The sequence below is a fragment of the Mchenga conophoros genome, linkage group LG1 (assembly GCF_057382185.1).
Source record: "Mchenga conophoros isolate Kocher_MC1m ecotype Shallow Benthic linkage group LG1, M_conophoros_male_GT1.1, whole genome shotgun sequence".
Lineage (NCBI taxonomy): Eukaryota > Metazoa > Chordata > Actinopteri > Cichliformes > Cichlidae > Mchenga > Mchenga conophoros.
Window position 1 is genome coordinate 18,338,921 of NC_140526.1, and position 25,771 is coordinate 18,364,691.

General features: G+C 37.8%; 2 protein-coding genes across 3 annotated transcripts; both read left to right on the plus strand.

Annotated features, from left to right (window-relative positions):
• The first annotated feature begins 784 nt into the window (after positions 1-784).
• On the plus strand, positions 785-18,852 carry dusp22a (dual specificity phosphatase 22a). Of its 2 annotated transcripts, none has more exons than XM_085268446.1 (7): positions 785-898; positions 1,877-1,910; positions 2,543-2,625; positions 3,988-4,037; positions 6,873-6,947; positions 7,159-7,330; positions 17,285-18,852. In XM_085268446.1, the coding sequence occupies exons 1-7, from the start codon at positions 791-793 to the stop codon at positions 17,480-17,482; spliced, it is 720 nt and encodes a 239-aa protein (XP_085124572.1). In that variant the 5' UTR covers positions 785-790; the 3' UTR covers positions 17,483-18,852. The 2 variants fall into 2 exon arrangements, with proteins under 2 accessions (XP_085124572.1, XP_085124582.1); XM_085268456.1 differs by having other exon boundaries at positions 790-1,110.
• A 1,392-nt stretch (positions 18,853-20,244) lies between these two features.
• Positions 20,245-24,247, plus strand: irf8 (interferon regulatory factor 8). Its single transcript, XM_085268467.1, has 9 exons — positions 20,245-20,397; positions 20,544-20,755; positions 21,147-21,330; positions 21,536-21,633; positions 21,901-21,958; positions 22,372-22,419; positions 22,549-22,941; positions 23,089-23,204; positions 23,377-24,247. The coding sequence occupies exons 2-9, from the start codon at positions 20,585-20,587 to the stop codon at positions 23,569-23,571; spliced, it is 1,263 nt and encodes a 420-aa protein (XP_085124593.1). The 5' UTR covers positions 20,245-20,397; positions 20,544-20,584; the 3' UTR covers positions 23,572-24,247.
• The last annotated feature ends 1,524 nt before the right edge of the window (positions 24,248-25,771 follow it).

Genomic DNA, 25,771 nt, shown 5'->3' on the forward strand with positions numbered 1-25,771 from the left:
CAGAATCAGAAAAAGTTGTGGAGGAATTTGCATGACAATTTTTACAAGATGTATGTCTTGGTTGGTTGAAATCTGGGATATTCATTACTTTTGTGAGGTAAGGGAAATGTGTGTCATATCTTTACAAACATCACATTGACAGAAAAAATCGGAAAACATCCTGTGCTTTTATGGGAGGACAAGTAGCCCCAAGGACCAGAATTTAAAGCCAATGTTTTACCATTATTGCCCGAAGAAAAGTGGCCTAACTGCGCAATACTGCTCTGAGGCAACAGACCAAAAATGGTGTTTTAGTAAATAAATTAAATCAGAATCTGCCATAAAAACTTATTTCAATTTAAACATGCATAAAAATGAAATCATACTTAGCAGCAGCTAGCACTATAAGCTGTGTCTTGGCCCCGGAAAGGATTGCTCCGCCCCCAGATCAAAGATCAAAACCTCATCTACTCGTTAATTAGCTAAACACGGAGGTGTCTTGTGTCACAAAATAATAATAATGATCACCAAAAATGTTGTTTGCTGCCTGAAGGCATCAGCATACCATAGAGGGTTAACATTAAAGACTAAACAACCACACAGGGTTAGATTACGAAAAATGTTCAAATCCAGCTGGGGCTGAGGCGAAATTGCAGCGATAACTATGGGTTTTCTGTGTTCCTCATAAAATTACGTTTAAATCTTATACTGTATACTAGGTCTGATTGTGACTTTATCTCTAGCTTCTCCCTGAAGGTGTAAGCTGAGAAAGCACAGTTGTTGTGTCGCCTGCTGTGATGTCACACGCCGGATGAACCCGCAGCTGCACCCACTTCACGTCAAAACAATCCGGAAGACGACACAGCATGATGGAACTGTTGTTGGGGCTGAAACGAGGTCAAAGCTAACACAAATACAAGTGGGTTTTAAAGCAGTTTAATCTAATAATGCTGTTAAATATGCAAAAGTAGCGTCTGAAGCGAAGGTTATTTAACCGCTTAAAGAGTCCAGTCACACAGGCTAACCTCGCATTTTGGATTCAAAGTCCATATCCTAGCTCTTTAACGCATTAAAGTCTTTTAGCTAACCGCAGACTGTTCCAGGGATACCATGGGCAACGGAATGAATAAGGTAGGTTTGCTGTTGTTGTTTATGTCATGTCATTACGCTGTTTGGGGGTGTTTTTGATGGTTAAAAGTCCAAAGCGATGCTGGTGAACGCAGGCGCCAATCACTGGTCGCTAATCAATCACGTGACACGCTCTGCCCTGTCAAAAAAAACCCCAAAAAAGACAAAATTTGGATCCAAGCCAGGGCTCTTGTGCTAGACTCTAACCTACAATACTGTTGTATGCCAACCTTAAGTTAAGTGTCTGTGTCTGCATGTCATGTTTTGATGCTGTGATATTGCACTGTCATTGTTAATTGACAGTTAAAAGGGTCCTCCTAAAAGAAAAAGCTAACTCATGTTGTTTTTATTAAAAAGTAAGATTGTTTATATCGATTTCTTCCTAAAAATGAAATTGTCATCCGCATCTATTTTGAGCTGCCACAACAATGTTCAGGTACTGTAGTGAGATATTTCATTAGAATCAATCCAGCACTTCATTACCTTCATACAGCTATTGTTCCATAGGTATAGTACCAAAGCTGTACAGTAACACTCAGTGGCCGTTTGCCACCCATCACATCATTCAGATAACCATGCATCATTGCTTCAAGCCTTGTATGGCCATAAGGAACGTTTCCTTTGCTCGTAGCTCCACTAGGATCTTTAGTCTTAAGCTTTAAATCCAATCTGGCTCGAATCAGAACATTTGTTCTTTTCATGCGAGGTTCTTGAAGCTGAATTGTAATGAACATCTAAGTGCAACATGTCTGTGACTGCTCCTTCACAGGTTGTTGATGGACTCTACCTTGGGAATATAAGAGGTAAGACAAACATGTATGTAGATTTATTGCTTTAATTACATACAGTATAGAAAGCCCAGTTGGGCCAGGTGTTCGGTGTAGCATTAGAGTACAATATTTTGCTCTGAGCACACTTTACATATTATCATTAATTCTCAAATAATGTTTAATTAGGGGAATTTTAACTCAACATAACTTAATCTTCTATATGAAAAAGTGAAAGCAGATTTTTAACATAAGCCCTCCCTTTTAAGCACATATATTCGTAGCTTAAAGAGTAAAATAATGTAATATTGTAAAGTCTCGCCCACAAGAAAATTAAACTGCTACAATGTGTGGCATAAAAACTAAAATAACAATCCAGAGCCTTGTGTTTCACTCTAGTCCGATGCAACCTCCTCAAGTTAATATGGCATTTGGAACATTCTAACTTTAGCTGCCTTGATGACGGTAAGAGTATAATGGCTAAATATAGCTAAAATGACAGGGACAAGTGACCACTTGCCCATCTGTACTAAGTAATGTTGCAGGATAACAAACTACTCACAGACCTGCTTCTGTAGCTGCTTGTAACGGGTCAAAGTCATGATTGTTTGTGTAAGATTCATACCAAAGGACCTGTTGAGATATGTTTCCCTCTCTCCTTGTCACAGATTCAGAAAACAGAGAAAGTTTATCTAAGAATGGCATCACACACATCCTGTCTGTGTACAACAATGCAAAACCGGTGTTTGAGGTTAGTGGGAAATCATGGTTAGTATTTCTGGATGTATTATGATTAAAAATTGCTACTTTCTGTGGAAAATCTTACCTGGTGTTTTTTTTTAAGGTCATGCGTGCAATGTTAATGATGTAATTTGTGCTTTCAGCCATCTGGGGGTGGTGATGAGTTATGGTTGGATTGCTTTGAAGTCTTGAGACTGAGATTGACAGATAAATTATGAGGTTCATGTGTATTAAAAGACAGAATCTTATTTTGTGTAAAACTGAACTTTTTTTTACTCTGGTAAAGAAAAAGGTTAAGTGTGAGAAATATGATTTAGAACACCGATATTCACCACCATAGTATATCTCTGTAAGTTTCACATTGTCTCTGGTTTCACACACTGCTTACTGTAAATGCATTGTTTTGAGTGTTGGACACTGACCAAGACCAGGGGAACACATTAGATATTGATCTACAACCAGACTGACAAAAGGTTACAATGTTTTCTAAACAAAAACAAAATTCAAAAAAACCCCATGCCTCATATATATATTAACTGAAAATTGTACAAATAAAACAGAAGAAATATAAAAAATATATGTATGCTTATTTTGAAATTGATTCCAGCAATATCTTCCAGAAAAGGGACGTGTTTACTACCGTGCGTGCCGCTTCCTATTTTAATACAAACCTGTAAACGTTTAGAAACTAAGGACACCAATTACTATAATTTCTTTTTACGTATAAATTTAGCTTCTGTCAGTTTGGAGCCTCCTTTGTTGTATTGTTATGACAGATTTTTTTGTAATCTGCCACAAAAATATCAAAGTCAGTTGATCACAGAGACGCTTGTACTACTCAAGACATGCTTATTTTAAATGCAGAAAGCTTTGGCAGCTTATGTTAATACACAATTTATATTGTTCAGCATTACTATGTTGCCTATGACATCAAAGGTCATTGGGGTTTGAAACGTGCTGTGATAATAAACAGTCCCTCTCGTCTCCTCTTCATAGAATAGAGTAGATTGCAATAGCTCTTTGCTGTCATTGTACATGTACAACAAACTTGTTGGGGCTCCATGCCAACTGTGGCTTTAACTGGTTTTAAGCTTGTTTTTGCATCCAGTAATTTCTTTTTAATCTATAATAATGTCATTCTTTAAATAATATTATACACCATGTGTGATGAAATCTCAAATACTTAAAATTGTAATCTGGGAAAGTATTCTTAGTCTTACACAGAGCGCTGAATTTCTTTTGAAGACACTGTGTTTTTGAGCTGCTACTACATCATGTCACTAATTCACTTGAGTGTCTTTTTATTAGTATTACACAACTTGTCCAATATTTAGTTGCCTGTCTCCTAACATTTTTCACTAATGTTTTGCAGGACATGACATACCTTTGCATTCATGCAGCTGATGCTTCCAGCCAGAACCTGTGAGTAAACACGTACATGAAGGTTTAAAAACATTGGTGGATTCTTTTTCACCCTCTAGTCTTGGTTCCTTTGCAAATTTCAAAATGTATGCAGTAGACTATTTATAGGAGAGGAGAAGAGCAGTAACTCAAACAGTAGTCATACATAGGAGTTACAGCCATCTAATGATAGATTAAAGTTATTTAATATTCACTTCATTTCATTCTGTTCCTAAAGACTGAGCAAAAGAGGGCTTTTATTTTTTCACGTGCTTGTGAGAGAAAGGTTAAGTGAAAAAATAACAGATGAGTAAGTATGTTTAATGTGTCACTGTTCATCCAGAGTCTGACTTGTTGCTGCTCTGGGAGCTGGCGCTAACACGACACATTAGTCATAGCAGTCTTTGACCTCACACATCCCTTGTTGCTTTAAGTTTGCAGCATGAACTGAGGGGACAGTAAAGAGCCATTATTCAGTTGGAGTTTAAGCATTAAACTTTAGTGTCATATGACCCTGGTTGATGGCTTACTTTAAGGTCTTTATTGGCGTTGGAGAGGAATTACGTTGTTATGTCTGCACTAGTGCCCTACGTGGTTAGTCAGGGTTCATGCATAGGTACAAGTGGGACATTAGTAGGAATTTGATAAATCTCCAGTATATTATGTCAAAGACTTTACCTTGTTGGGTCAAAAAATCTCAGCGTTACTTTGAGCTCCACAGTTACTCAACCTCTCCTTGATTTGAAGGGGAACTTTATTTGCTTTAGTTTGTAAAAAAGTAGTACTGAGTCAAATGTAACTTAGTGAGAACTGAGGTTTAGTGGCTGGTTGGAAGTTGATGATTGTTGGGCTGGAGATGTCTGACCTCCACTGTCGCAATCAAGCGTCCTTCCCTCAGGCAGCAGAGGAAGGAAACCTAAGTGTGACATCTGGCTGTTTGCATCGACCACCCAGGGCTTTAATAAACCCCCTCTGTCACAATCACTGGTCTGAGTGATGCGAGGGTGAGGCCAACTGCCGTCCCACCATGCATGCCATGATCTAGGGGCCCCTGTCATTACATGTGATGGCCTCTGTTACATGGTGATGGTACACAGCAGAAACTGTCTCACATTTTGTAAAAGTTTAAAGCTTTCTGAAAAACCTTAACCTCTATGATTGCTTCAGTTCAGCAGAAAAGGATTAAGGTTGATGTGCTTAGATACTTCCTCGCTAGGAATCATCACATACTATACAAAAAAAAACTAAAGTGACAGCAAATCTTAGACCTATGTCCTAAATCACTGAAATAATACTAATACAGCAAAACTGTGGTCAGACTGCAGAAACAGCCCTTTTTTTTAATTGTTATTTGTGCAGCAGACAACGAGGAGCATAACAAAATAAATGTATCTAGCAACTAGCAAGCAGATTAAACCTATTTAAGCTTCTATGCATTTTGTGATGTCAGTGTTTTGTGAAATTCACACTGAAGACAGTAAATGCTATGAGGAATTCACACCCAAGACAGCAAGTGCTTAATTGAAATGGCATTAAATGTTATTTATATAGTTGCTAACAATGTATGTAGATATTTGTAGAGAGCCAGGGGTTCCCCTTTTTTTTGAACCTTCTCTGAGAAAGTCTGTTAGTGTGCGTAGAGCATGAAGGTGTAAACTTTTGCATTTGCATCAACGTGATGTGCTTTGGTCATAACTAAGGAAGCTCTTTTTTTAAAAATGATTTTTTGTTGTTGTTGTTGTTTTAGGCATATTAATATAATAATATTTTTAAAAACCACCATAGAAATATAGAAGCTCATTTTGCATATTAAACATACAGTAATCTAACAGCTTTTTGTTGCTAGAGGACTATTTTTATTCCAGTGTTCTCCTATTCAGTTCTACTTAACCGTAAATGTTTGTCACAACTTAGTTTTCTGCATATTAAACAAGACTGCCGGAAACTTCTGTGCTAGGATGACAGAACAAAGTGCTGAGGAGACATCTTTTAAAGAAGAGTTTGGATCTCAGGAAGGAGGAAAAAAGTAAAGTGACAGTCTATTTTAGCCCCAGTCTGTTACCCTGTCTGCTATTGAGTAACCATCTGCTCCTCAGGAGACCAGCGCTATCAGCCATGCAATTCTTGATTATGCAAAACACCAGCAGTGTTTCCTGACAGTGTATAAGGAGGATATTTAAGGAGCAATAGCATTGCATTATGCTGCTTTATATTGGAAGATGTTTTGTGTGGATTTTTTGCAATCTTACAATTAGCGGTGATTTATTTTCTAAATTTACCCATGAAATGGCATTTGCTGTATTTTTGGTGTAAACCTAAAACGATGCCTCTGTTCGCACTGAGTAACCCAGCGCTGGAAAAAGACCAAATTTTGCAGTTAAGACAAAATGACGGCATTTACTTCCCTTGTCTGTCCCTACTGTCTGTGCTCTGGTCGACCACAGACTCTCTGTTTGAGCATACCCAACCTCTTTCTCACATGACAGCTTGGAGTAGCTAAAGGGAAAAAAAACACACCACAGTATGTTCTCCTGTTTCTGAGATATAACATAAATCTGTTGAAACTACCTCACACATTTCTGAACTTATCTCTAAATCTGAGAGTAATCTGTAGTTTCCACAGCTAATCTTAGTATATTATTATGGTTTTAACAACCTTTATGGAACCACAATGTTTGGGCCTTTAACACAGTTTCAGTTCAAGGTGGCCTTTTTCATATCCTATAATGTGTATTCCATTTTTAGCTTTACACTCCTTAAATGTTACTATGACCTTAGTAAAAGTGAACTGTTGTTTTCTGTTTGATGAGCAATACTATATTGACTCAGAAAACTTTACTTTTTATGTCTTTCCAGACTGCAGCATTTTAAAGATTGCATTAGCTTCATCCATGAATGTCGCTTGAATGGTGGATCTTGTCTAGTTCACTGGTAGGTATTTACATCCAGCCAGCTTCCTACTCAAAACCAGAACAGGTCAGCTGTCTTTTTTAGGTACTTTCACAGTCAACATGACATTTGTCCTGATGGTTTGTGGCCTGTCCCATTTTTTTACCAGTTAACCGTAGGAAGTAAGGTATTAAACATCCAGCTGCTTAATGAAAAGAACCAAATAAGCCAAATGTCCTTTGTGTTCTTGCAGCCTTGCAGGTGTATCAAGGAGCACTACCATGGTGGTGGCCTACCTGATGACTGTCACCCACTATAGCTGGGAGGAGTGTCTGTCTGCTGTCAAAGCTGTTCGTTCCTTTGTTGGGCCAAACTATGGCTTCCAGCAGCAGCTGCAGGAGTACCAGACTACACAAGTCTCAGAGGTAAACATGCAAAGAAACAGAGAAGACATGAATGCACACACACTGTACACTACCTACAGAATGCATCCAATTCCCTTTTACTACTTCAGTGTTTCCGCTTAAAGTCAAATTTTAAAGTGCTTTTTCTAGCAGTAGCTTTGTGGTATACTGGCATTCTGTAGAAACTCTTGTGCTCTGTTATTTGTGATACAGACCCACACACATACATGCACACAGGATATGACACATACACCATTACACAGCACAGGCAGTCTGTGGTCAGTCTAGCAACTGTTAATCTGTTCAACTGCTGCATACCTTCTTTTTTTTTTTTTTTAAATTGCTTGTAATTCTTGTTGAGGACAAGAAGTATTTGTTTGAAATGACAGATCTGAGATTTACAACTGGAAAACTAAACCAGCACACATCTTCTGTTATATGCAATGGTTTACAAACCCTCAAATATTTTAATATCACAATGGCATAATGGTCTTTTGTATACGCAAGCCAATTACTCATTTAGTCAATCAGTAATCCAGTCTTTAAAATAGTACATAAGTTCTTAATATTGCATTCAATCACTAACACATCTTAGTACTAACTCTTAGGTTCAGAACTCATAGCAAGGGTTTCTAATGCTCCTCTGCTGCACATCAAGGAGGATCATCTCTGCATTTCTCACCTTTCTAAAAAATAGCTTGTGTTTTGTTTTGTTTTTGCCACCAGCAGCTTCACAGGTTTGCATAGCTGTTTTAACTTTTAGAATGCCTAATTTGTGATCACACATTTAAAAAAACATTCCTGTAATGTTTTTAGTTTTGATTCATGCACTTTCAGATATTACCTTGCTTTTTTCTTATATATAAATACATATATGCATAAGGTTGTCGTCAAGTTTACATCCACTCATCATGGGCATGAATGTCATTGTAATTTTGGGTTTTCATTGGGTGGAATCATTATGCAGCATACATCTTCAGTAACTTTAAAAAAACAAGAAGTGGGTGCACAAGTTTGAAGTTATTTTAGATTTTGTCTAATTCATACAGGATCGAAAGTAAAAATACATGCTCAAATATATACATACACCCAGACTAATATTTAGTTAAATGTTTCTTAGCAAGTTGCACATCGATCATGAGTGGCATCCATGTCCTTCTGTGGTCAGCTTATTCTTCCAGATGGGTAGCTGATGACCAATAAAGCATGTGTATTATAATATCTTAGATCTTATTCCCTCTATTGAGCTGGCTTCTGATCATCTTTTTTTTTTTTTTTTTTACCTCATGGAGGTACTTCCAATGTGTAGATTACTGAGTTTTAGACTTTCTTCTCATCATTCCAAGCCATACTCAGGTTAGACTACTGTTCTTAGAGTCTTGATGTTTTGCTCTATCAACCAGTAGATGGCGCTTTAGCCAGTCTGAACACCTGGATGAACACCTGCTGTTAGCATCCCACTTATTTGTTTTTTGCCAGGCTTTTGTGAAGTGCAGTTAGCTTCTTTACCCAGTACGTTTGGATGTCAGGTCCTGGTCCTATTCAGGTCTTAATTCTGGAGACTTGTTATTGAATGTTTTTTCTTCTGAAAGGTTGCTTTGGTCTGCTCTTAGGCTGGTGTTGTGTGACACCTTTCTCTCCAAGATGTTCTTTCACTATTGCTCCTTTTAAGCTCTGCATGGATTTGCCCTCATACTATTGTACTTGCAGCTGAGAGTGTACCCTGGATAGGTTTTGGGAGAAAAGGCCATTTATTCCCATGGCCTCTGTCCAGAGCTGTGAGCCTTTGTTTCATAGATTCTATGGACAACTTGTTGCACTTCCTATTGATCCAGGACCTAACTCCCATGACACACTTCTACACCTCTCGTAACCAACTAAAGGACTTACCACTATAAATTTTAAATAAAACAACTCAGATGCAGTTGAAGTGCAAACTTTCAGCTTTAATTTGGTGGTTTGAACAACAACAACAAAAAGGGGAACTAAAGAATTTTTAACACACTCCCTTCATTTCAAGGGCTCAAAAGTAATTGGAGAAATTGAAAAACTAAAATTGAAATGTTCATTTCAAATACTTGGTTGAAAACCCTTTACTGGCAATGATAGCCTGAAGTCTTGAACTCATGGACATCATCAGATGCTGGGTTTCTTCCTTTTTAAAGCTCTGCCAGGCCTTTACTGCAGCTTCTTTCAGTTGCTGTTTGTTTGTGGGCCTTTCTGTCTAAAGTTTAGTCTACAACAAGTGAAATGCATGTTTATTGTGCTTAAGATCAGGTGACTGACTTGGCCATTCAAAAATATTCCACTGGGTTGCTTTGGCTGTATGTTTTGCGTCATTGTCCTTTGTCATTGTATTATGAAATGCCGCCCAATCAATTTGGCTGCATTTAGCTGGATTTGAGCAGACAGTACGTCTCTGAACACCCCAAAAATTAATTCAGCTGCTTCTGTACTGTGTCACATCATCAATAAGACACCTTAATGCCCACTCACATCCTGGGCCATTTGACCTCAGGAAATCACATGATAGGGTGGGGCTAGGTTTCACAGTGAGCTCACCCGAAACCTTGGCTGATTGTGACCTACACTCATTTTCACACCTTGGCTCGTGTGATTAGGTAGAGGTCCCTCTTGGGGGGACACTCCCGCAGGGCTTAAATCTGGAACTCTCCACATTTTGACCCTAGAACTGAAGAAGCTTCTCAGATGAGAGGTGAAACATCTTCAAGCAACAAGTCCAGACGCTTTTCTTTCCAAGCTCCTTAGATTACGATGACCTGGATGACTGAGAACCTTCACAGACATCATCAGTAAACAGTAGTGTCCCAGTGCCACTGGCAGTTATGCATGCCCAAGCCATCATACTGCTTCCGCCATGTTTTACAGATGATGTGGTATACTTTGGATCATGAGCTGTTCTTATAATGTACTCTATACCTGTTTTTTCTTGCCATCATTCCAGTAGAGGTTGATCTTGGTTTCATGTGTCCAAAGAATGTTTTTTCAGAACTGCGCTGGCTTTTTTAGATGTTTTTTTTTTTCTCAATCTAGCCTTTCTATTCTTGAGGCTTATGAGTGGCTAGCACCTTGCTGTGAACCCTCTGTATTTAATTTCATGCAGTCTTTTTTTTTTAAATTTTTTATGGTGGACTTTAATATCGCCTACCTCCTGGAGAGTGTTGTTCACTTGGTTTGCTCTTCACCATGAAAATGATTCTGCGATCATCCACTACTGTTGTCTTCTGTGGATGTCTGAGTTCACTAGTGCTTTCTTTCTTTTTCAGGATTTACCAAACTGTAGATTTGGCCACTACTAATATTGTAGCAATTTCTCAGATGGGTTTTTTCTGTTTTCGCAGCTTAAGGATGGCTTGTTTCACCAGCCTTTGAGTCAACTGTCCAAATACAGTGGGAATTAAGAAACTGCACCAAAGTTTAGAAGAACTAAACTATGAATCAGATAAAGTCCACATAGTCCAGAAATAAAAACATGGCAATGCAAAGTACCATAATAGGTCCCCTTTAAATGTGAATTTTAACTTCCTATTGTATGGTTTATTCTAGAAAATATTTCCAGGTAAGTACGGTTGTGTATTTAAAGAAAATCTCAAATATATCCATGGTTTCCTTTAGCTTCAGCCATGTGGTGGACGCTTGTTGGCAACATTAAGAGTGGTCCTTCTCCTAACTTGAATTTAACAGAAAAGCTCACCTTTTTGTAAACCTGACTTATCTTGGTGCCTACGCCTAACCAAAAGCAAGACAAAGCCTAAGTAAACAAAAGTGAAAATGAAATTAAACAGTTCATGAAACAGGACACAAACTGTGGTCTCCAGGTTCACAGTTTTGTGATTTTAAACCACTGCCACCCTACCTGCCAGTATACTCTTTAAAACAAGTATTCTAAGTATCAGTTGCATGTTTACATTATAACTATCCAAAACATGTTTCAAACAACAGTTATTAACCAGATAAGTTTAGATTACTTCAGTTGTTCCCAAACTTTCTACCATTAGTTTAATAGTAAAAACTAATTTGTTTAATTAACCATACATTTTTAATTTATTGGTAATGTTACTGTAAAGTGTTTTAATAATAATAATTATATATATATATATATATATATATATATATATATATATGATAGATAGATAGATAAAATGTTTAAGCCAGTGTTTGAAATAATATTTCAAACACTGGCTTAAACATTTTGCATAATTTTATCTAATTTATTTAGCGATAGCTCTAACTGTGATTCCATTCCATTGGCACTTAAGTAGTCGTTGCACACAGAAGGGGAACTGTAGGGGGTTTGCTGGGATTGCATTAGCTCGGTACTGCTCATCACGTGTTTAACCATTACTGTCAGCATCTTGCAAAATAACATGACTGGAAAAAAAAATGGTCATTATTTGTAGACTTTGCATTGACTTCGAGGATTTAAAGGGAAATAGGTTTTGTGTATTTGTGATTTTCCCACATGTGTCTCAGATAGAAAGTGAAGAATCTGAATTCAGCAATGTCTTCAATACAGCTCTAGCAACATTGTGTATCAGTGGTCATGGTTGCAGTGCATGTGAGATACAGCGTAATATACATAGTGACTAAAGCTTTGTAGTCTGTAGACATTCTGTAAAAGTTCAACAAAGGTTAGAAAAACAAGTTCCTGAAACTGAATGAAGCAAAACAGCTCCAGGCTTTTTAAATTTCAATTTCTCTAAAAAGCCTTAAATTTATCTATAAATTTGCTACATATCATAATATTGTAACCCAGCCAAATGCTCGCTTGTAACTGGATCACTGAGTTGTCATTTACAAAAAGAACAATCTGACAATTGGAAAGCGTGTTTGTGTGGGTGTGCAGGTGCACTGGTGAGTGGTGGCAGTGATGACCACAGATCTATCTGCTTATGAGTAGCATGATGAATTTAAAAAGGTGCAGATCTTTCATGTTGCCTTCATTGTGAAGTTGGGCAATAAACTGGAGCCTTGTCAGAATTTACTAATGTTATGACTTGAACAAATTCATCACTGGGTGAGCTTCTACCGATTTTATGAGTTTCTACTTTCAGTTTGTGTACCACGTGAAACACTTCTGACATGATTCATGTTCTTTATCAAGATGGTATAATGACAGATAAGAGCAGGTGTTGTACAGGATTCGGATATGACTGAGTTTATTGATGGCTTATCTTAAATCTTTGCTTTGAATTGTTATTAATTTTTACAGTTCTGTTAATATTATGAGTCAGTTGTGCTCTGTTTGGTTTTTAGGGTGAGTGTGACAGTACTAATTTTAGGAAGATGGAGACTTTCACTTCATTAAAGAGTAAGGTATTGCACAAAATAATTGAAGAATTCCTGGACATCATTACAGCTCCTCCCTTTTTGACCTTTTATTAAACAAACGTTTAAATGTTTACTGCAAAGTAATGCTGCTGCATATAATACACTTATTGATAACCACCCCTTCTAGCGACTTCTAGTGTTTATATCTAGCTCTGAAAAGTCAATAAACTGTACTACAGTTCGACCTGGGCAATGTGAGGAAAATCTAATATTGTTTTTTTTTTTTTTTTAAAGCTGTATCACGATACACAATATATATATATCACGATATGTTTAAATAACCTCCAAAAACAAGTGTTATTTTCAAGCATGTAGTGCCTGAAATTGCACTGGTATACTCATTCAAATCAACCATTCAATATTTTTTTCCAACTTTGAATACAAAAAACATCTGAATGAATCGAAATGTTTTATTTTAACCATTTTTTTAACCATCAGTTGCACAGAGGTTTTTCACATATGATAGTACTGTCACAGTAAGACTCTTTCTGTGGTCAACCCTAGACCAAGAACATTCACAGGTATCGCAGCTGGTTTATTTAACATTTTCTTTGGTGTGTAGGGAGACATTGACATGCAGAGTTTTAAAACATTGTTCATTTTGCAATGAATGACTTTTCAGCTGGTGGGAAAAATTTGGGGTACTGCTACCTTTTGCGGCAATAGTTTTACAGCACGTTTTGCAAATTACCGCATTTTGTTTGATGTCCTCCTTGTGAAATACAAATGACAGTGAGTCTCATCCTCTCGCTCCTCTGAAATTCCCACTGTTGCCATATTTCTCGCTACCTGGTAGTATATAAACACACATGCTCACCGCATGTGTACCAGGTAGAACATTTTTCGGTTGGGAGGGGCTGATTAATGATGCATTTGCAGCATGTGGGGGAAAAATAAACCTCACAGTGAATTACATGCAGACAGTTCAATATTGCCATGGAAATTTATACTTGATGGTTACGATAAAGCCACTTTAACCGTCGTACATGGGAAAACTTGCAATATATCGAACATAGTCTATATATCACCCACCCCTAACTACAATCATTTGAAGGAGTTCACTTCGGTGTTATTGGATCAGGAAACAAACTTTTTTTTAACAATTTGGAGCAGCAAATTTTCATTCAACTCTCTCTTGCGCTCTCACTTACATGCACACACACTTCCCTTTTAAACACATAAGACAGTTTAAATTAAATTAAAATATACTTTAAATATAAATAATATAAATTAGAGATGGACCGATCCGATATTACGTATCGGTATCGGTCCGATACTGACCTAAATTACTGGATCGGATATCGGAGAAAAATAAAAAATGTAATCCGATCCATTAAATATCACGAAAGCACCTCACAAAACTTGCAACACCCGTAACTCACCTCAGAACGTTAGCACGTCGGAGCAGTATGCATCACGTGATAGAGCAGCTGTGGCATGCAGGACCTGTCGATGGTCTGGATAGCATGTGGAGCTTCGCTAGCAACCTGGCATTTCATCTCCGACAAAGTTATCCCCGAGAGAAGTAAAGCAAGTGTGTAAGTCCATCTCTGAATGTTTGTAAAGCATTCCCACGTTAAGCTTAACAAGTGACTGCCTCTCGCTCTCCGGCTGCTACTTCAATCGTGAAACTGCTTAAATCAGCTGATCGGCTTTTCTGTCGCGAGTCTGTCTCTCGTTTGTTTTTGGTCCACTTTGCGCCAGAAAGAGCAAACCAGCGGCTGAACAACAGCAGCACGTTTAAGCTTGATAAGCTGTTGTTAGAATTTATTTAATATTAATTTCTACACCAGGATCTTTTTCTACGTAGCTGACGCTGGTAACTGTGCAGGGGCGGATCTAGCAAAGTTTAGCCAGGGGGGCCGATAGGGCATTAACTGGGAAAAGGGGGCACAAAGACATACTTTTCTTTCTTATTCTCATTTAAAATGTCGAGCTTTTAATAAATAATTATCTGACACACAAAGTTTTAATTTGATGTAAAAGGAATAGAAGTCAATTACTGTACATAGTGACTATTAAGTCTAATATATATACCCTAGTAAGCTATAGTACTTTTTACTTTGGGAAGGTACCATCTGTGCAGTCTGCAATTTTGTTGAAGAAAGATGTTGAATCTATTTAATATTTCTTGAAAAATAATTGATTTCTGTGCATTTTTTTTCACACTGCATCAAATTAAGGTTGATTACGTCGATTAAGCATCATGAGGTGGCGCGTGAGGGGTGGTTCCCTATTTTTTATTTATTTAATTTTGTTGTTGCTGGGAGTTGGAACCCTATTAGTTAGGTTGCTTAATATTTACGCTAAGTACTCTTTAAAATACCAGAATAGGGAGGATGGTGTAGGTCTAAGTTTATTAGATTGATCAGTATTGCTGAACTATGAAATATTTTTTTTGCATACAGGTATAACAGAATAGCTTTAGTGTAGTTGTTGTTTTAAACTTGAGTATGAACTTGCAGACTTGCAAAATGCAGCAAGATATTTTAAAAAACAGTTTTGTTGATTAAAAAACACTATCGGATTCATATCGGTATCGGCAGATATCCAAATTTATGATATCGGTATCGGTATCGGACATAAAAAAGTGATATCGTGCCATCTCTAATATATAGATATATATATATATGATCACAAAGCTGCACAAATTGCATATAGGTTTAGAAAAAGAGGAACAAGAGAGTTGCATTTTCCATGAAAAAAACTAAACAAGTGTGTCACCATTTTAATTGCGCTACTTTCTGTAAATTTAGCTTTTCGGTATGAATACTCAAACTATTCTTTTGACATGTTCTCTAATGAAACTTGGGTGGATATGTATTTATAGCTTATAATCCACCTGTTTCTCAATGTTAAGCAGACTAATGTACTGTTTGAAGACACTGTAGATGTGGTATGAGGCAACTATGTTTCAAGGAGATCTGTGAATTTTAGGGAGGACAATTTATGTTGTATATTTGTTATTGTAACTTACAGTATGAATACAGTTATAATAAAAAGTCACTATACTAGCAAATCTAAAAAAAAACAACTAATATTGTAAAAGTTTGTTGTTGTTTTTTAAATTTCAAATAACTTAGTACACTTTACATTTTAAAATTATGTCCTGAATTCATTACATGGTGAAACATTGCAATTTTTTGTTTTAATTGTGTTGATATGGATTTTAGCTCATGAAAATCTGAAGATTACTATTCAGTCAGTGTAAATATTGTGCATGTCTCAGTCTAGTTCAATACATGCAACCACAATCATGGGAAAGACTGCTGAGTTGACAGTTGTCCAGATGATCATCAACGCCCTCCCCAAGGAGGGCAAGCCACAGGAAATCATTGGTTAAAAAAAACTTGCTGTTCCCAGAGTGTTACATGAAAGCATATTAATGGTAAGCTGACTGAGGGGGGGAAAATGCGGTAGGAAAAGTAACTGGGATGACCACAGCCTTGAGAGTAAAGTTGAGCCAAGAAATTGGGTGAATTTCACAAGGAGTGGACAGAGGCTGGTGTTAGTGCATCAGGAGCCAACAAAGCACAGTCTTTGGCAAAGGAGCTACAACTGTCGCATTCATAATATCAGTCATATCCTGAATCGGAGACAGTATCAAAGGAGACTTATGTGCTGAGGAGAAAAAGAACTGGACTTTTGCTCAGGGGGACAAAATCCTCTTTTTAGGTGAAAGTAGAAGTTTATTTGGGAACTTAAGTTCTAGAATCTGAAGAAAAACCATAGAGGCACTGAATCCAAGGTGTTGGAAGTCCAGCGGGACGTTTCCACAGTCTGATGATTTGGGGTGCCATTTTTTCTTTTGGTGCTTTTTGTGCTTAGTCCAGTCAAAGTCAGTGCAGCTGTCTACCAGATTTTTAGAGTACTCCATGCACACATCTGCTGACAAGCTTTATGGTGATGCTGGTTTCCTTTTCCAGCAGAACTCATCACCTGCCCACAGTGTCTCATGCCAAATGCCAGAAAGTTGATTCTATTCATTTAGTTGTAGTGTTTTTAGTGGGAGAAACATTTTGTCACTCATCTAAGTGACGAATGCTCCAGATGATCATGGATGATTGAGCATGCATCAAGACTCTGCTACCAAATGGTTTGGTAACCATGGCATTACCATGCTTGACTGGCCAGCCAACTCTCTATTGCATCTGACCTTAACCCCACAGATAAACTATGAGGAAGACAAGAAACACCTGAACCAAAAATAAAGACGGGCTAAAGCCGTGCTTGCGGCACTGCCGAAGTGTTCAGTAACACCTCAGCAGTGCCACAAGCTAATTGCTTCGATGCCACACTCCACTGATGCAGTATTTAGTGGTAAAGGAGCTCAAAGTATTGTGTATTAATGAACGTACTTGTCAGAAGTTGGATATTTCTTATGGTAAATTCTTTTTCAATTTGAAAAAATGTTATTAATTTGAGATACTGGATTTCTGATTTTTATAAGCTATGAATTATTGTCATTAAAAAAATAAAACAAATAAGGCTTGAAATATTTGCCTGTTTCGTGTATATAAAATATATGGCAGTGAGTTATGTAAAATTGTATTATGTAGTTTGATCTTAACCATAAAAAATGTTATTTTAATTAACTGTTTTCCTTTCCCCTCTCTTCTTCAGTACAGAGTATGGTTACGGTCAAGTTTCCGTCCCAGTCCATTCAATGACCAGGAGCAGGTGGGTGCCCTGCTGAGCCAGTACACAGAGCAACAGCAGAGCCAGAAGAGGGGAGGTGATCACAGCTGGATAACTGTCAGTGACTACCCATCCATGCGATCCAATGCTGATGCTGATGGTGATGATGAAGGAAGCGGCTGAAACACAAGTCTGGTCATGCCAAACTTGTTCCCATTGCTGCCTGGAAATAGGAAGCACCCACTATTCTGTACTCATTTCCAAATCAACCCTCAGTCATATCTAACCTACATGTATTCATACAACTCTAAAAGCATAAGATAATATCGAGCACTTTTTACTTTATTCGCGTCTGTTTTTTTAAGAAGAGATGGAGGTTGATTTAGAATTGTGCTACAGACCTATAACCACTACCAGTACCCGCCACAGTCCCTTACAACCAAAACAGGGGTATTGGTGCTCACAGACGCCTTACTCTAAACACCTCAGCACCTTAGCCATGATGAGTGATGACCTTTGTTTCCACATGGACTCCTGCAATGTTCAGCTCAGCAGCCTTAATGCCATAATCAACTAACGGCATCTTAAATGAACATTTTGCCTATAGTTATATAAATATCTAGTCTGTTAAATCTCAGTTAAATCTAAAACCAAACTGATGGTTGATTTGATACGTACAAGTTTGCATATCAGCACTGCTTTTTGTGTTTGTAGGTTTGACAGCATGAAATTTGTTGTTACATTCATCCTACCTATAAATAGCTGCAACATACATCATAAGCATTGTACTAGCCACCTACAAAGATCACAAAACAATGAGTTTATCACTGCCTATGTAATTTACAGTATTCATGTTGACATAGTTGGATACTGCTCTTTCAGTATAGTTAGCACTTTCACTTTCATTTGGTTCATCGTAGAGAAAATTCCAAGCTGTGTACACACCACTTGTACCAATATTTGTTACAAAATCTAGTATCAGAAATCCACACCAAAACAACAAAACAAGTCTTTATATAAACTAGCAGAATATTGTGAGGCTAAAAAGAAAACTGTTATCAGTTCCCAGCAATTATTTCTTCTTTGCATTCATTGCAGGGCTGAGAGGACTGGTACTAAGTTATCCCTCACCAGGCACACAGGATTAAAGAAGAGCCAAACCTTTTTAAGTAGGTTGACACACGGAGACCGCACTGTGGACATTACAAATAAACCACTATGAGTGACACCTAAAAATATATTGAAAACAAGGCAAAATGTTCCTTTAAGTTTATTAACAGCAGGTTAAATTTGGGAATTTGAATTTAAAGTATAACTACATATTCAGGATGTCTGTAGTCCAAATGTTAAAGTCTTCCTGATTTTACCGAAGCTCTGATGTTATCTTTTTACTGTGTCAAAACAGATTTTTAAAGAATTTCTGTTTATAGTTTTGTGGATAATGTTTGTTGTCCTAATTGTGTATTTATGGTGTTTTGTTTGTTGTGTTTTATAATGAAATGCAGTGATGGAGAAATAATGGAATTGTTAATAAATCCACCCTATGAAGATAACGGTGTGTCTTTGTCTTTATAGTAAAGCATAAAAAGCAGATTTAGCTTGAGATGTATATTTGAGGATAAAACGTTACAATGGTTAAAATAATGAAATTAATTTCATTTTTTTCCTTAAGGTTTTCATTGTTTGACATAATGAAACAAATATCAGTCTAAAATAAGGATTACGTTATGAAGCCAGCCTTCCAAGAAGTGAAGCGTAAGTCTTTCCTTGGAAATTATTCCTGCTGGGCCGGTGGGGTTGCTTCCAGTTTCCTCCTCAAAACAGCAGTATATCATTGAAAGTGTGTATTTACTTAATATTCCTGTACACACCAAGTGGGGTGGGGGGATTTTTGTAATCACATAGGCATGTCCAGACAGGTTAACTGTTGGCAGGATTTCCAGAACCTTACAGTTCAGCAAAATATTAAAATGCTAACTGGAAGTCTTCTCTTAGGACATGTATAATGAATTGAACTGTCAGTGCACCCCAGGGTGGCTGTGGCAACAATGTAGCTTGCCATCACCAGTGTGTGAATGGGTGGATGACTGGATGTGTAAAGCGCTTTGGGGTCCTTAGGACTAGTAAACAAATACAGGCCATTTACCATTTTACCATAACTGAATCCCAACTACATCTACCAAGTCTTGTTTTTTATCAGATGATGAAATTATTTAAATCACTCTACATGTGCATAAAGAATCGAGTATTTAATTAGCTTACTACTTTATTTTTTTGTATTCTACATTTTTGGTGTACACAAATTCATATAAGCCTATGTTCATATAAAAGTGAGAAGCAGATTGATGTTTCTGTTTGAAATCTTAGTTCAAATATGACAGTAAGTGTCAGTTTCTGTAATAAACAGGCACATTAGTCCCTAAATGATGTCACAGGGATTTCATGATGGACAGAGAATAACAGTACATGTTTTTACTGGGAAAATAATAGTTAATGTTTTGTTTTAATAATACGCTGCGGTTCCCCGTTTTGAGCCTAATATTTCACATATAATCACGATCATTTTAAATAACGGTAACGGTGTAACATCTTCCAGGTGTCTCTGACACATGGAATCAGTCCACCTCACCATCGCACTGACAGCTGACCACTTTTACCTGCACAACCTTCTAAACTTTCTCATCGGAGGATGAGTGGGCGCAGAAGGGATATAGTACCTTGGTCTGGAGAGTAGAAATCCCCTCAAAGCACAAGGTAACTTGTGACTTTACGGGTTTATTCATAGCGCCGCGTCCACGCAGCTTTTAGCGTAGGCAGTAACTTTATAACCATCGTCTGTGTCAGGCCATTTCTTGTAAATGCCCACGGTTAGAAGAAAAAGTCTTCCGGTATGGGCAGTCTTACTGAAGCGTCAGTACTCGTCATTGGTCAGAGTGTGGCAGCGTTGTCAAATCCTACCACAGATTTATTCATTCATGACACGGGGCACGAAAAAGTTTAAAGGCATGCGTTTCGGAGAGCTCACTTGATTAAATCTGACAGTGCGCATTCTATCAAGATCACAACCCCGTGCCAAGAGCTTATCTACCTGTCAATCTGTAAGTGCCTTTGATTTTAATCTCTCTTTTTAAAAAAGACGATAGCGCTTTATAAACTTCGGCTCGAATAAGACATTTTCATAATATCTTAAAGAAAGTTAACTTATACTATTTAACGAACTTTACGCGACATTTTCCACATATAGATATAAGCGCGCCATCTAAAAAGAGAGTTTCCACCATCAAGATGTCAAACACGGGAGGTCGGCGACTGAAGCAGTGGCTGATTGAGCAGATCCAAAGTGCGCAGTATTCTGGACTCCTGTGGGAGGATGAAAGCCGCACTATGTTCCGAATTCCATGGAAACACGCAGGAAAACAGGATTACAACCAAGAAATAGACGCATCCATTTTTAAGGTTTGTCTCATTTTGCCCCATTTAAAGATTGTTTTGTTTTTTGTTTTGGTTTTTTGCGCCTAAAACCAGAACTGGTGTGATTCTTAAAGCTGTCCAACACTTCTCCTCTTACTGTAAGGCTGATTCTTTTGTGTGATTTAGACTATTAAAATAATTATTCACTTTTTTTTCTTTTTGTCCTTTTTGTGCATTTTTACCTTAGAGTTATTATCTTATGAAGTGTCGATGCATTTTAATGCATTGTGGTGTAGCTATATAACTTAGATTTTCTTTCTTTCATTCTTTTTTCTTTCTTTCTCAAGAACAGTTTACAAAAATGATGTACATGTCTCTTCTTAAATTCTTACGGTTTAATCCAGTACAATCATATACTTTTCTTTGTATCCTCAAGGCCTGGGCTGTGTTTAAAGGCAAGTATAAGGAGGGGGACAAGGCTGAGCCTGCAACATGGAAGACCAGACTTCGCTGCGCCTTGAATAAAAGCCCTGACTTCGAGGAGGTGACTGAGAGGTCACAGCTTGATATTTCTGAGCCTTATAAAGTGTACCGCATTGTTCCAGAAGAAGAGCAAAAACGTGAGTTTGTGTTATCTCACAGTACACGGCATATCTCACAATACACTCTGTTATCTCTAGCAGTTAGCAAAATCACTTTTTCATTTGTGATTAGAACTGAGAGCAAAATACTTATTACAGACTGTAGTTCCTATAGCAGTGAATAATTAAAAGAGTATATATGTACTTTGAACCGACTCATTGTGTACTATTCTTTCACCCACAGACGGCAAAAGTTCAGTGATGGCTGTGACAGCTACCACCAGCTCTGGTGAGATCACAGATATGGACTGCAACCCCGAGCTAGAAGAGCTCATTAAAGAGGTGAGATGTTGTCTAACTTTAAAGTCTTTTTTTCATTCCACCCCACCTCCCACATATATTTAGATGCACTTAGCCTTTATTGTCACTTAGCTTTCTTGTCACTTTTTTTCCCCCTTACCACACTGTGCCGTCTCCTGCAGTACTTCGTGCACTTCACGGGGTTCACACTTGTTACACTCAGCATGAAAACCGTCCCACTTCTTCACAGCTGTAAAGTGTACAAAGGTGCTTTTGATAACATCTTATTATATTATTGTCCTTTTGCAGGAGGAAAGCTGTAGCATCCAAGCCAGTCCAGAATATTGGTCCCAGGGCAGTGTCAATGGTAAGATTATACTTTGTACCCAGTTTACAATGCAACACACAGCTAGATTAAATGAAGCTATTCACAGCACTGGGTCTTTTGTCTCAGCCTTCATATATCACACTGTTGTTGTGACACCACTTTTGAGAGACATAAGTTTGAATTTATTCACAAAATAAACTCAGCGGAAAACTCAGTGTCTCTGCATTTGTGGGTGCTAAATGGAGGTTATTTACTTGACTGTTGAATTCTGCAATGGAAGAATTGACTAACATCCTGTAAAACTTTGCTGACTCTTGTGATTATTTCTTCGTGAGATTGTAATAGAGAAATGGCATTTCTGATGACGCAGCAAAGTAAAGACATGACACTGTGGTTGTGTCCACTGCCTTGAAAAAAGGCCTTAACCCACCTCTTCCTCCTCTAATTCACAGCTTTCCCACTGCATCAGGAACCTTTGCCATCGAGCAGTCTCAGTTCAGGTATTTGCTTATTGTTATCCATGACCTTACATCATCTACTTGTAAACAAGCTTTCAGCTTCCATATTTTTGTTACATTTGTACGTATTTGTTTTCATTTCTGAATCTGACCAAATGTTTTCTTCTATAGCCCTCTGCCAAATGATGATCAGTTTTTACTATGGAGGAAAGCTGATGCACTCCACACTGGTGACTCATCCTGAAGGATGCCGAATCTCTCCGCAACATCCCCTGGGTCGGGGTGCCCTCTACAGTTCAGACAGCATGCAGAGTGTTTATTTCCCCCCTGCTGAACTCATTGAGTTTGAACGGCAGCGCTATGTCACGCGCAAGCTTCTGGGCCACCTGGAGAGAGGTGTATTGGTCCGTGCAAACCAAGACGGCATCTACATCAAAAGGCTGTGCCAGAGCCGTGTCTTCTGGAGCGGATTGGGAGATGTGGGCTCGCAATATGGCTCAATGCCTGGCAAACTCGACAGGGATGCTGTTGTCAAGATCTTTGATACAGCAAGGTTTCTTCAAGGTGAGGCTCTATATTGGTTCCATATTTTGGATTTACAGAAAAATACAGCTTTGTTTTCTATTTCTTTCACTTAAAGGAAGTAAGACTAGATACTGGTAATTTGCGAAGATTATCTAAACAGCCGTTCGTTTGTTTTATATGCTCCAGCTCTACAGCTGTACCAGGAGGGTCAGATTCCTGCTCCTGATCCAACAGTGACTCTGTGTTTTGGAGAAGAGTTGCATGATCACAACAGTGCCAAAAACAAACTGATCATCGTCCAGGTAAGACGTGTGAAATGATAACATGTTTCACTCAGAGTGCTGACTAGTAAAGCATTAGAAATATCACTTTATTTTTGAGCCTTGATAGTTTTTAAACAAGAGCTAGTTATGGCTTTATTCTGAGAAAAAACTAAAAACATAATTTTTGGGGTTTTTTTTCTCCTCATGGCAGATCACTTCAGTGAACTGCCAGCACGTGCTTGAGACAATGAACATGCGTCGTGCCCAGCCTTATTGCAACAACCCAAACCTAGAGATGTCTGATGATGCGGCCACTGACCAGATGGCTCGCATCTACCAGGATCTGTGCAGCTACAGTGCTCCTCAAAGGCCAACTTACAGGGACAACATGCCAATCACTGCCTAAGATGTGAGCAGTAATACCTGACAAGAGCTCTTCAGCTTGCTCTAAACTGAATACAGAACATAAGAAGAACATTCTTTGCTTTTCTAACACACGCTGGCGAGCCAAACGTGAAAGAGCACATTTCTTCTTTGACTATAAGACTTTAAAGCTGAAGCTCCATATTAGAAAGTCGACAAATTTTTCTATACAAGTAATGTTTACTTTTGTGTAAATACAGGGCATAACTCTGCCTAACGTCTGATTCATTTTTGTAAGATGTTTTTTTATTATCCAACTTAAGAGAACAGGTAGCATATTCATGCATGTTCAAATACTGTATTTCCTACAACTCAAGTCTTTATAGATACAAATCTTTCGTATCTATAAAGATTTCTATTCAAAGTCTTTTTGCAAAATGGCAGCAGTTTGATATATAAAAGCAATTTAGTTTGCTACACTGAATTTTATTTTTGATATTCTATCTTTTTCGTACTTTTTGAGTTTCTTTCTTGTTTGACAACCAGCTGAATAAACAACCAAATTTTTATCAAGTGTTGAGTTGATAAAAGTTGCATAAAGTTTTAGATGCAAAGTGGCATTTAATGAAAGATAGGTTTTACTATCAGACTTTTTAAATGATTGATCTTTAGTTCAACCTTTTGTAGACCGTGTTTCAAATAAAACCTTTTTTACTGAACTACATTTGTATTCATTTGTGTACAATCATACTTATGTGTTGTTTAAAAAGGACTATTCTATTTTGCAAAAATGACCTGTAGAGAAAGTACTATTGTTCAGATCAAGGAAATTACATGAAATAATGATATATGTGTTAAAATGATGCCAGCATATTCTCAAAGCACACTGTAATGAAACCAGGGATTCCATTTTATTATCCTATGCTTGGTAGTCCAGGAATGGTTGGTATTGCAAGCTAAAGTACGCACAATCTAAGCACTTATTGAATTTCCTTCATTTTTTTGAGCACTATTTCAGTGACAGTTTGTCAAAATGGAGAAAATAGAAAGAGAGGCAATCTTACCAGTGTAGAGAACAAAAACTTAGTCCAAACTACTCACAGTTTATAACTAGTATGAACTCAAGCCCTACTCACACAGGCCTAGAGACTGGTCTGGAACACTGTAACAATGGTTTCCCTGAAAATGAGTTTCCCTGACCAGTTGATTAGCTGGAGGTTCCTGGCTGTCACCAGTTGAAATCAGCTCCACAGAGGGTGCTGTGCCAAAAAGCTACCTTGTGATTCATTCAAAGTTTGCATGGAAACACTAACTTGTCTGCAAATACTTGCTAGTCACTCTTCAAGCTATAGTAAAATTTTAAAAGGTGCAGCTTTTGAAATGCTTTGGTTGCAGTAGTGAGACTTAGCTTTTACTTTGAAAGCAAAAGGTCTATTAGTAACTGCAGCAACCTGCTATGAATCAAAGCAATCACAAGGAGGTTTTATGTCTTTGCAACCAATTTCATGCAAACAGCTTCTACCAGCCTCCAGCAGCCACTTATCAATTGGTTACGGCCACACTTTTCCCCAGCAACTGGTGGTTACTAGATGGTTGCCGACAGGTTGCCTGTGTGACTAAAGCTTTAAATCAGTTTGCTGTAAACTTTGTTAAGTGGTTTACCAAAACCCTTGTGCTCACTTAAAACAAATATTCCCATGCTAAGGTTAAGAGCTCCACAGGGTTCTTTGCTAGGACCAGTTCTGTTTGTATTATACATGCATTCCTTAGGCAGTATTATTAGCAGTGATAGCATACATTTCCACCTCTATTCAGCCCAGCTTTATCTATTCTTAAAGCCAGACGACACATACCAATTAGTCAAACTGCTTGAATATCTTAAAGACCTGGATGGCCTCTAATTTTTGGCTTCTAAATTAAGATAAAACTGAGGTTATTGTGCTCGGGCCTTAAAAATCTTAGAAATATGGTTTCTAACCAGATGCTTTAAATCGCATTACTTTGGCCTCCAGCAACACTGTGAGGAATCTTGGAGTAATTTTGACCAGGATATTTCCTTCAGTCTGCATATTGAACAAATATGTAGGATTGCTTTCTTCCATTTGCACAATATCTCTAAAACTAGAAACATCCTGTGTTAGAGTGATACTGAAAAACTAGTTCATGCATTTATTACTTCAAGGCTAGACTACTGTAGTTTGTTATGAGCAGAGTATACTAGCTTCTCTTCACGAGCTCTTTGT

What these genes read in the sequence shown, in the direction of transcription:
- dusp22a (XM_085268446.1), top strand. Translation starts at nt 791, where the DNA reads ATGAACCCGCAGCTGCACCCACTTCACGTCAAAACAATCCGGAAGACG. An exon ending in ATGCAAAACCGGTGTTTGAG is followed by an intron (nt 2,626 to 3,987) that starts GTTAGTGGGAAA and finishes AATGTTTTGCAG; the next exon opens with GACATGACATACCTTTGCAT. An exon ending in GGATCTTGTCTAGTTCACTG is followed by an intron (nt 6,948 to 7,158) that starts GTAGGTATTTAC and finishes GTGTTCTTGCAG; the next exon opens with CCTTGCAGGTGTATCAAGGA.
- irf8 (XM_085268467.1), top strand. Translation starts at nt 20,585, where the DNA reads ATGTCAAACACGGGAGGTCGGCGACTGAAGCAGTGGCTGATTGAGCAG. An exon ending in ATCGAGCAGTCTCAGTTCAG is followed by an intron (nt 22,420 to 22,548) that starts GTATTTGCTTAT and finishes TTTCTTCTATAG; the next exon opens with CCCTCTGCCAAATGATGATC. An exon ending in TACAGCAAGGTTTCTTCAAG is followed by an intron (nt 22,942 to 23,088) that starts GTGAGGCTCTAT and finishes TATATGCTCCAG; the next exon opens with CTCTACAGCTGTACCAGGAG.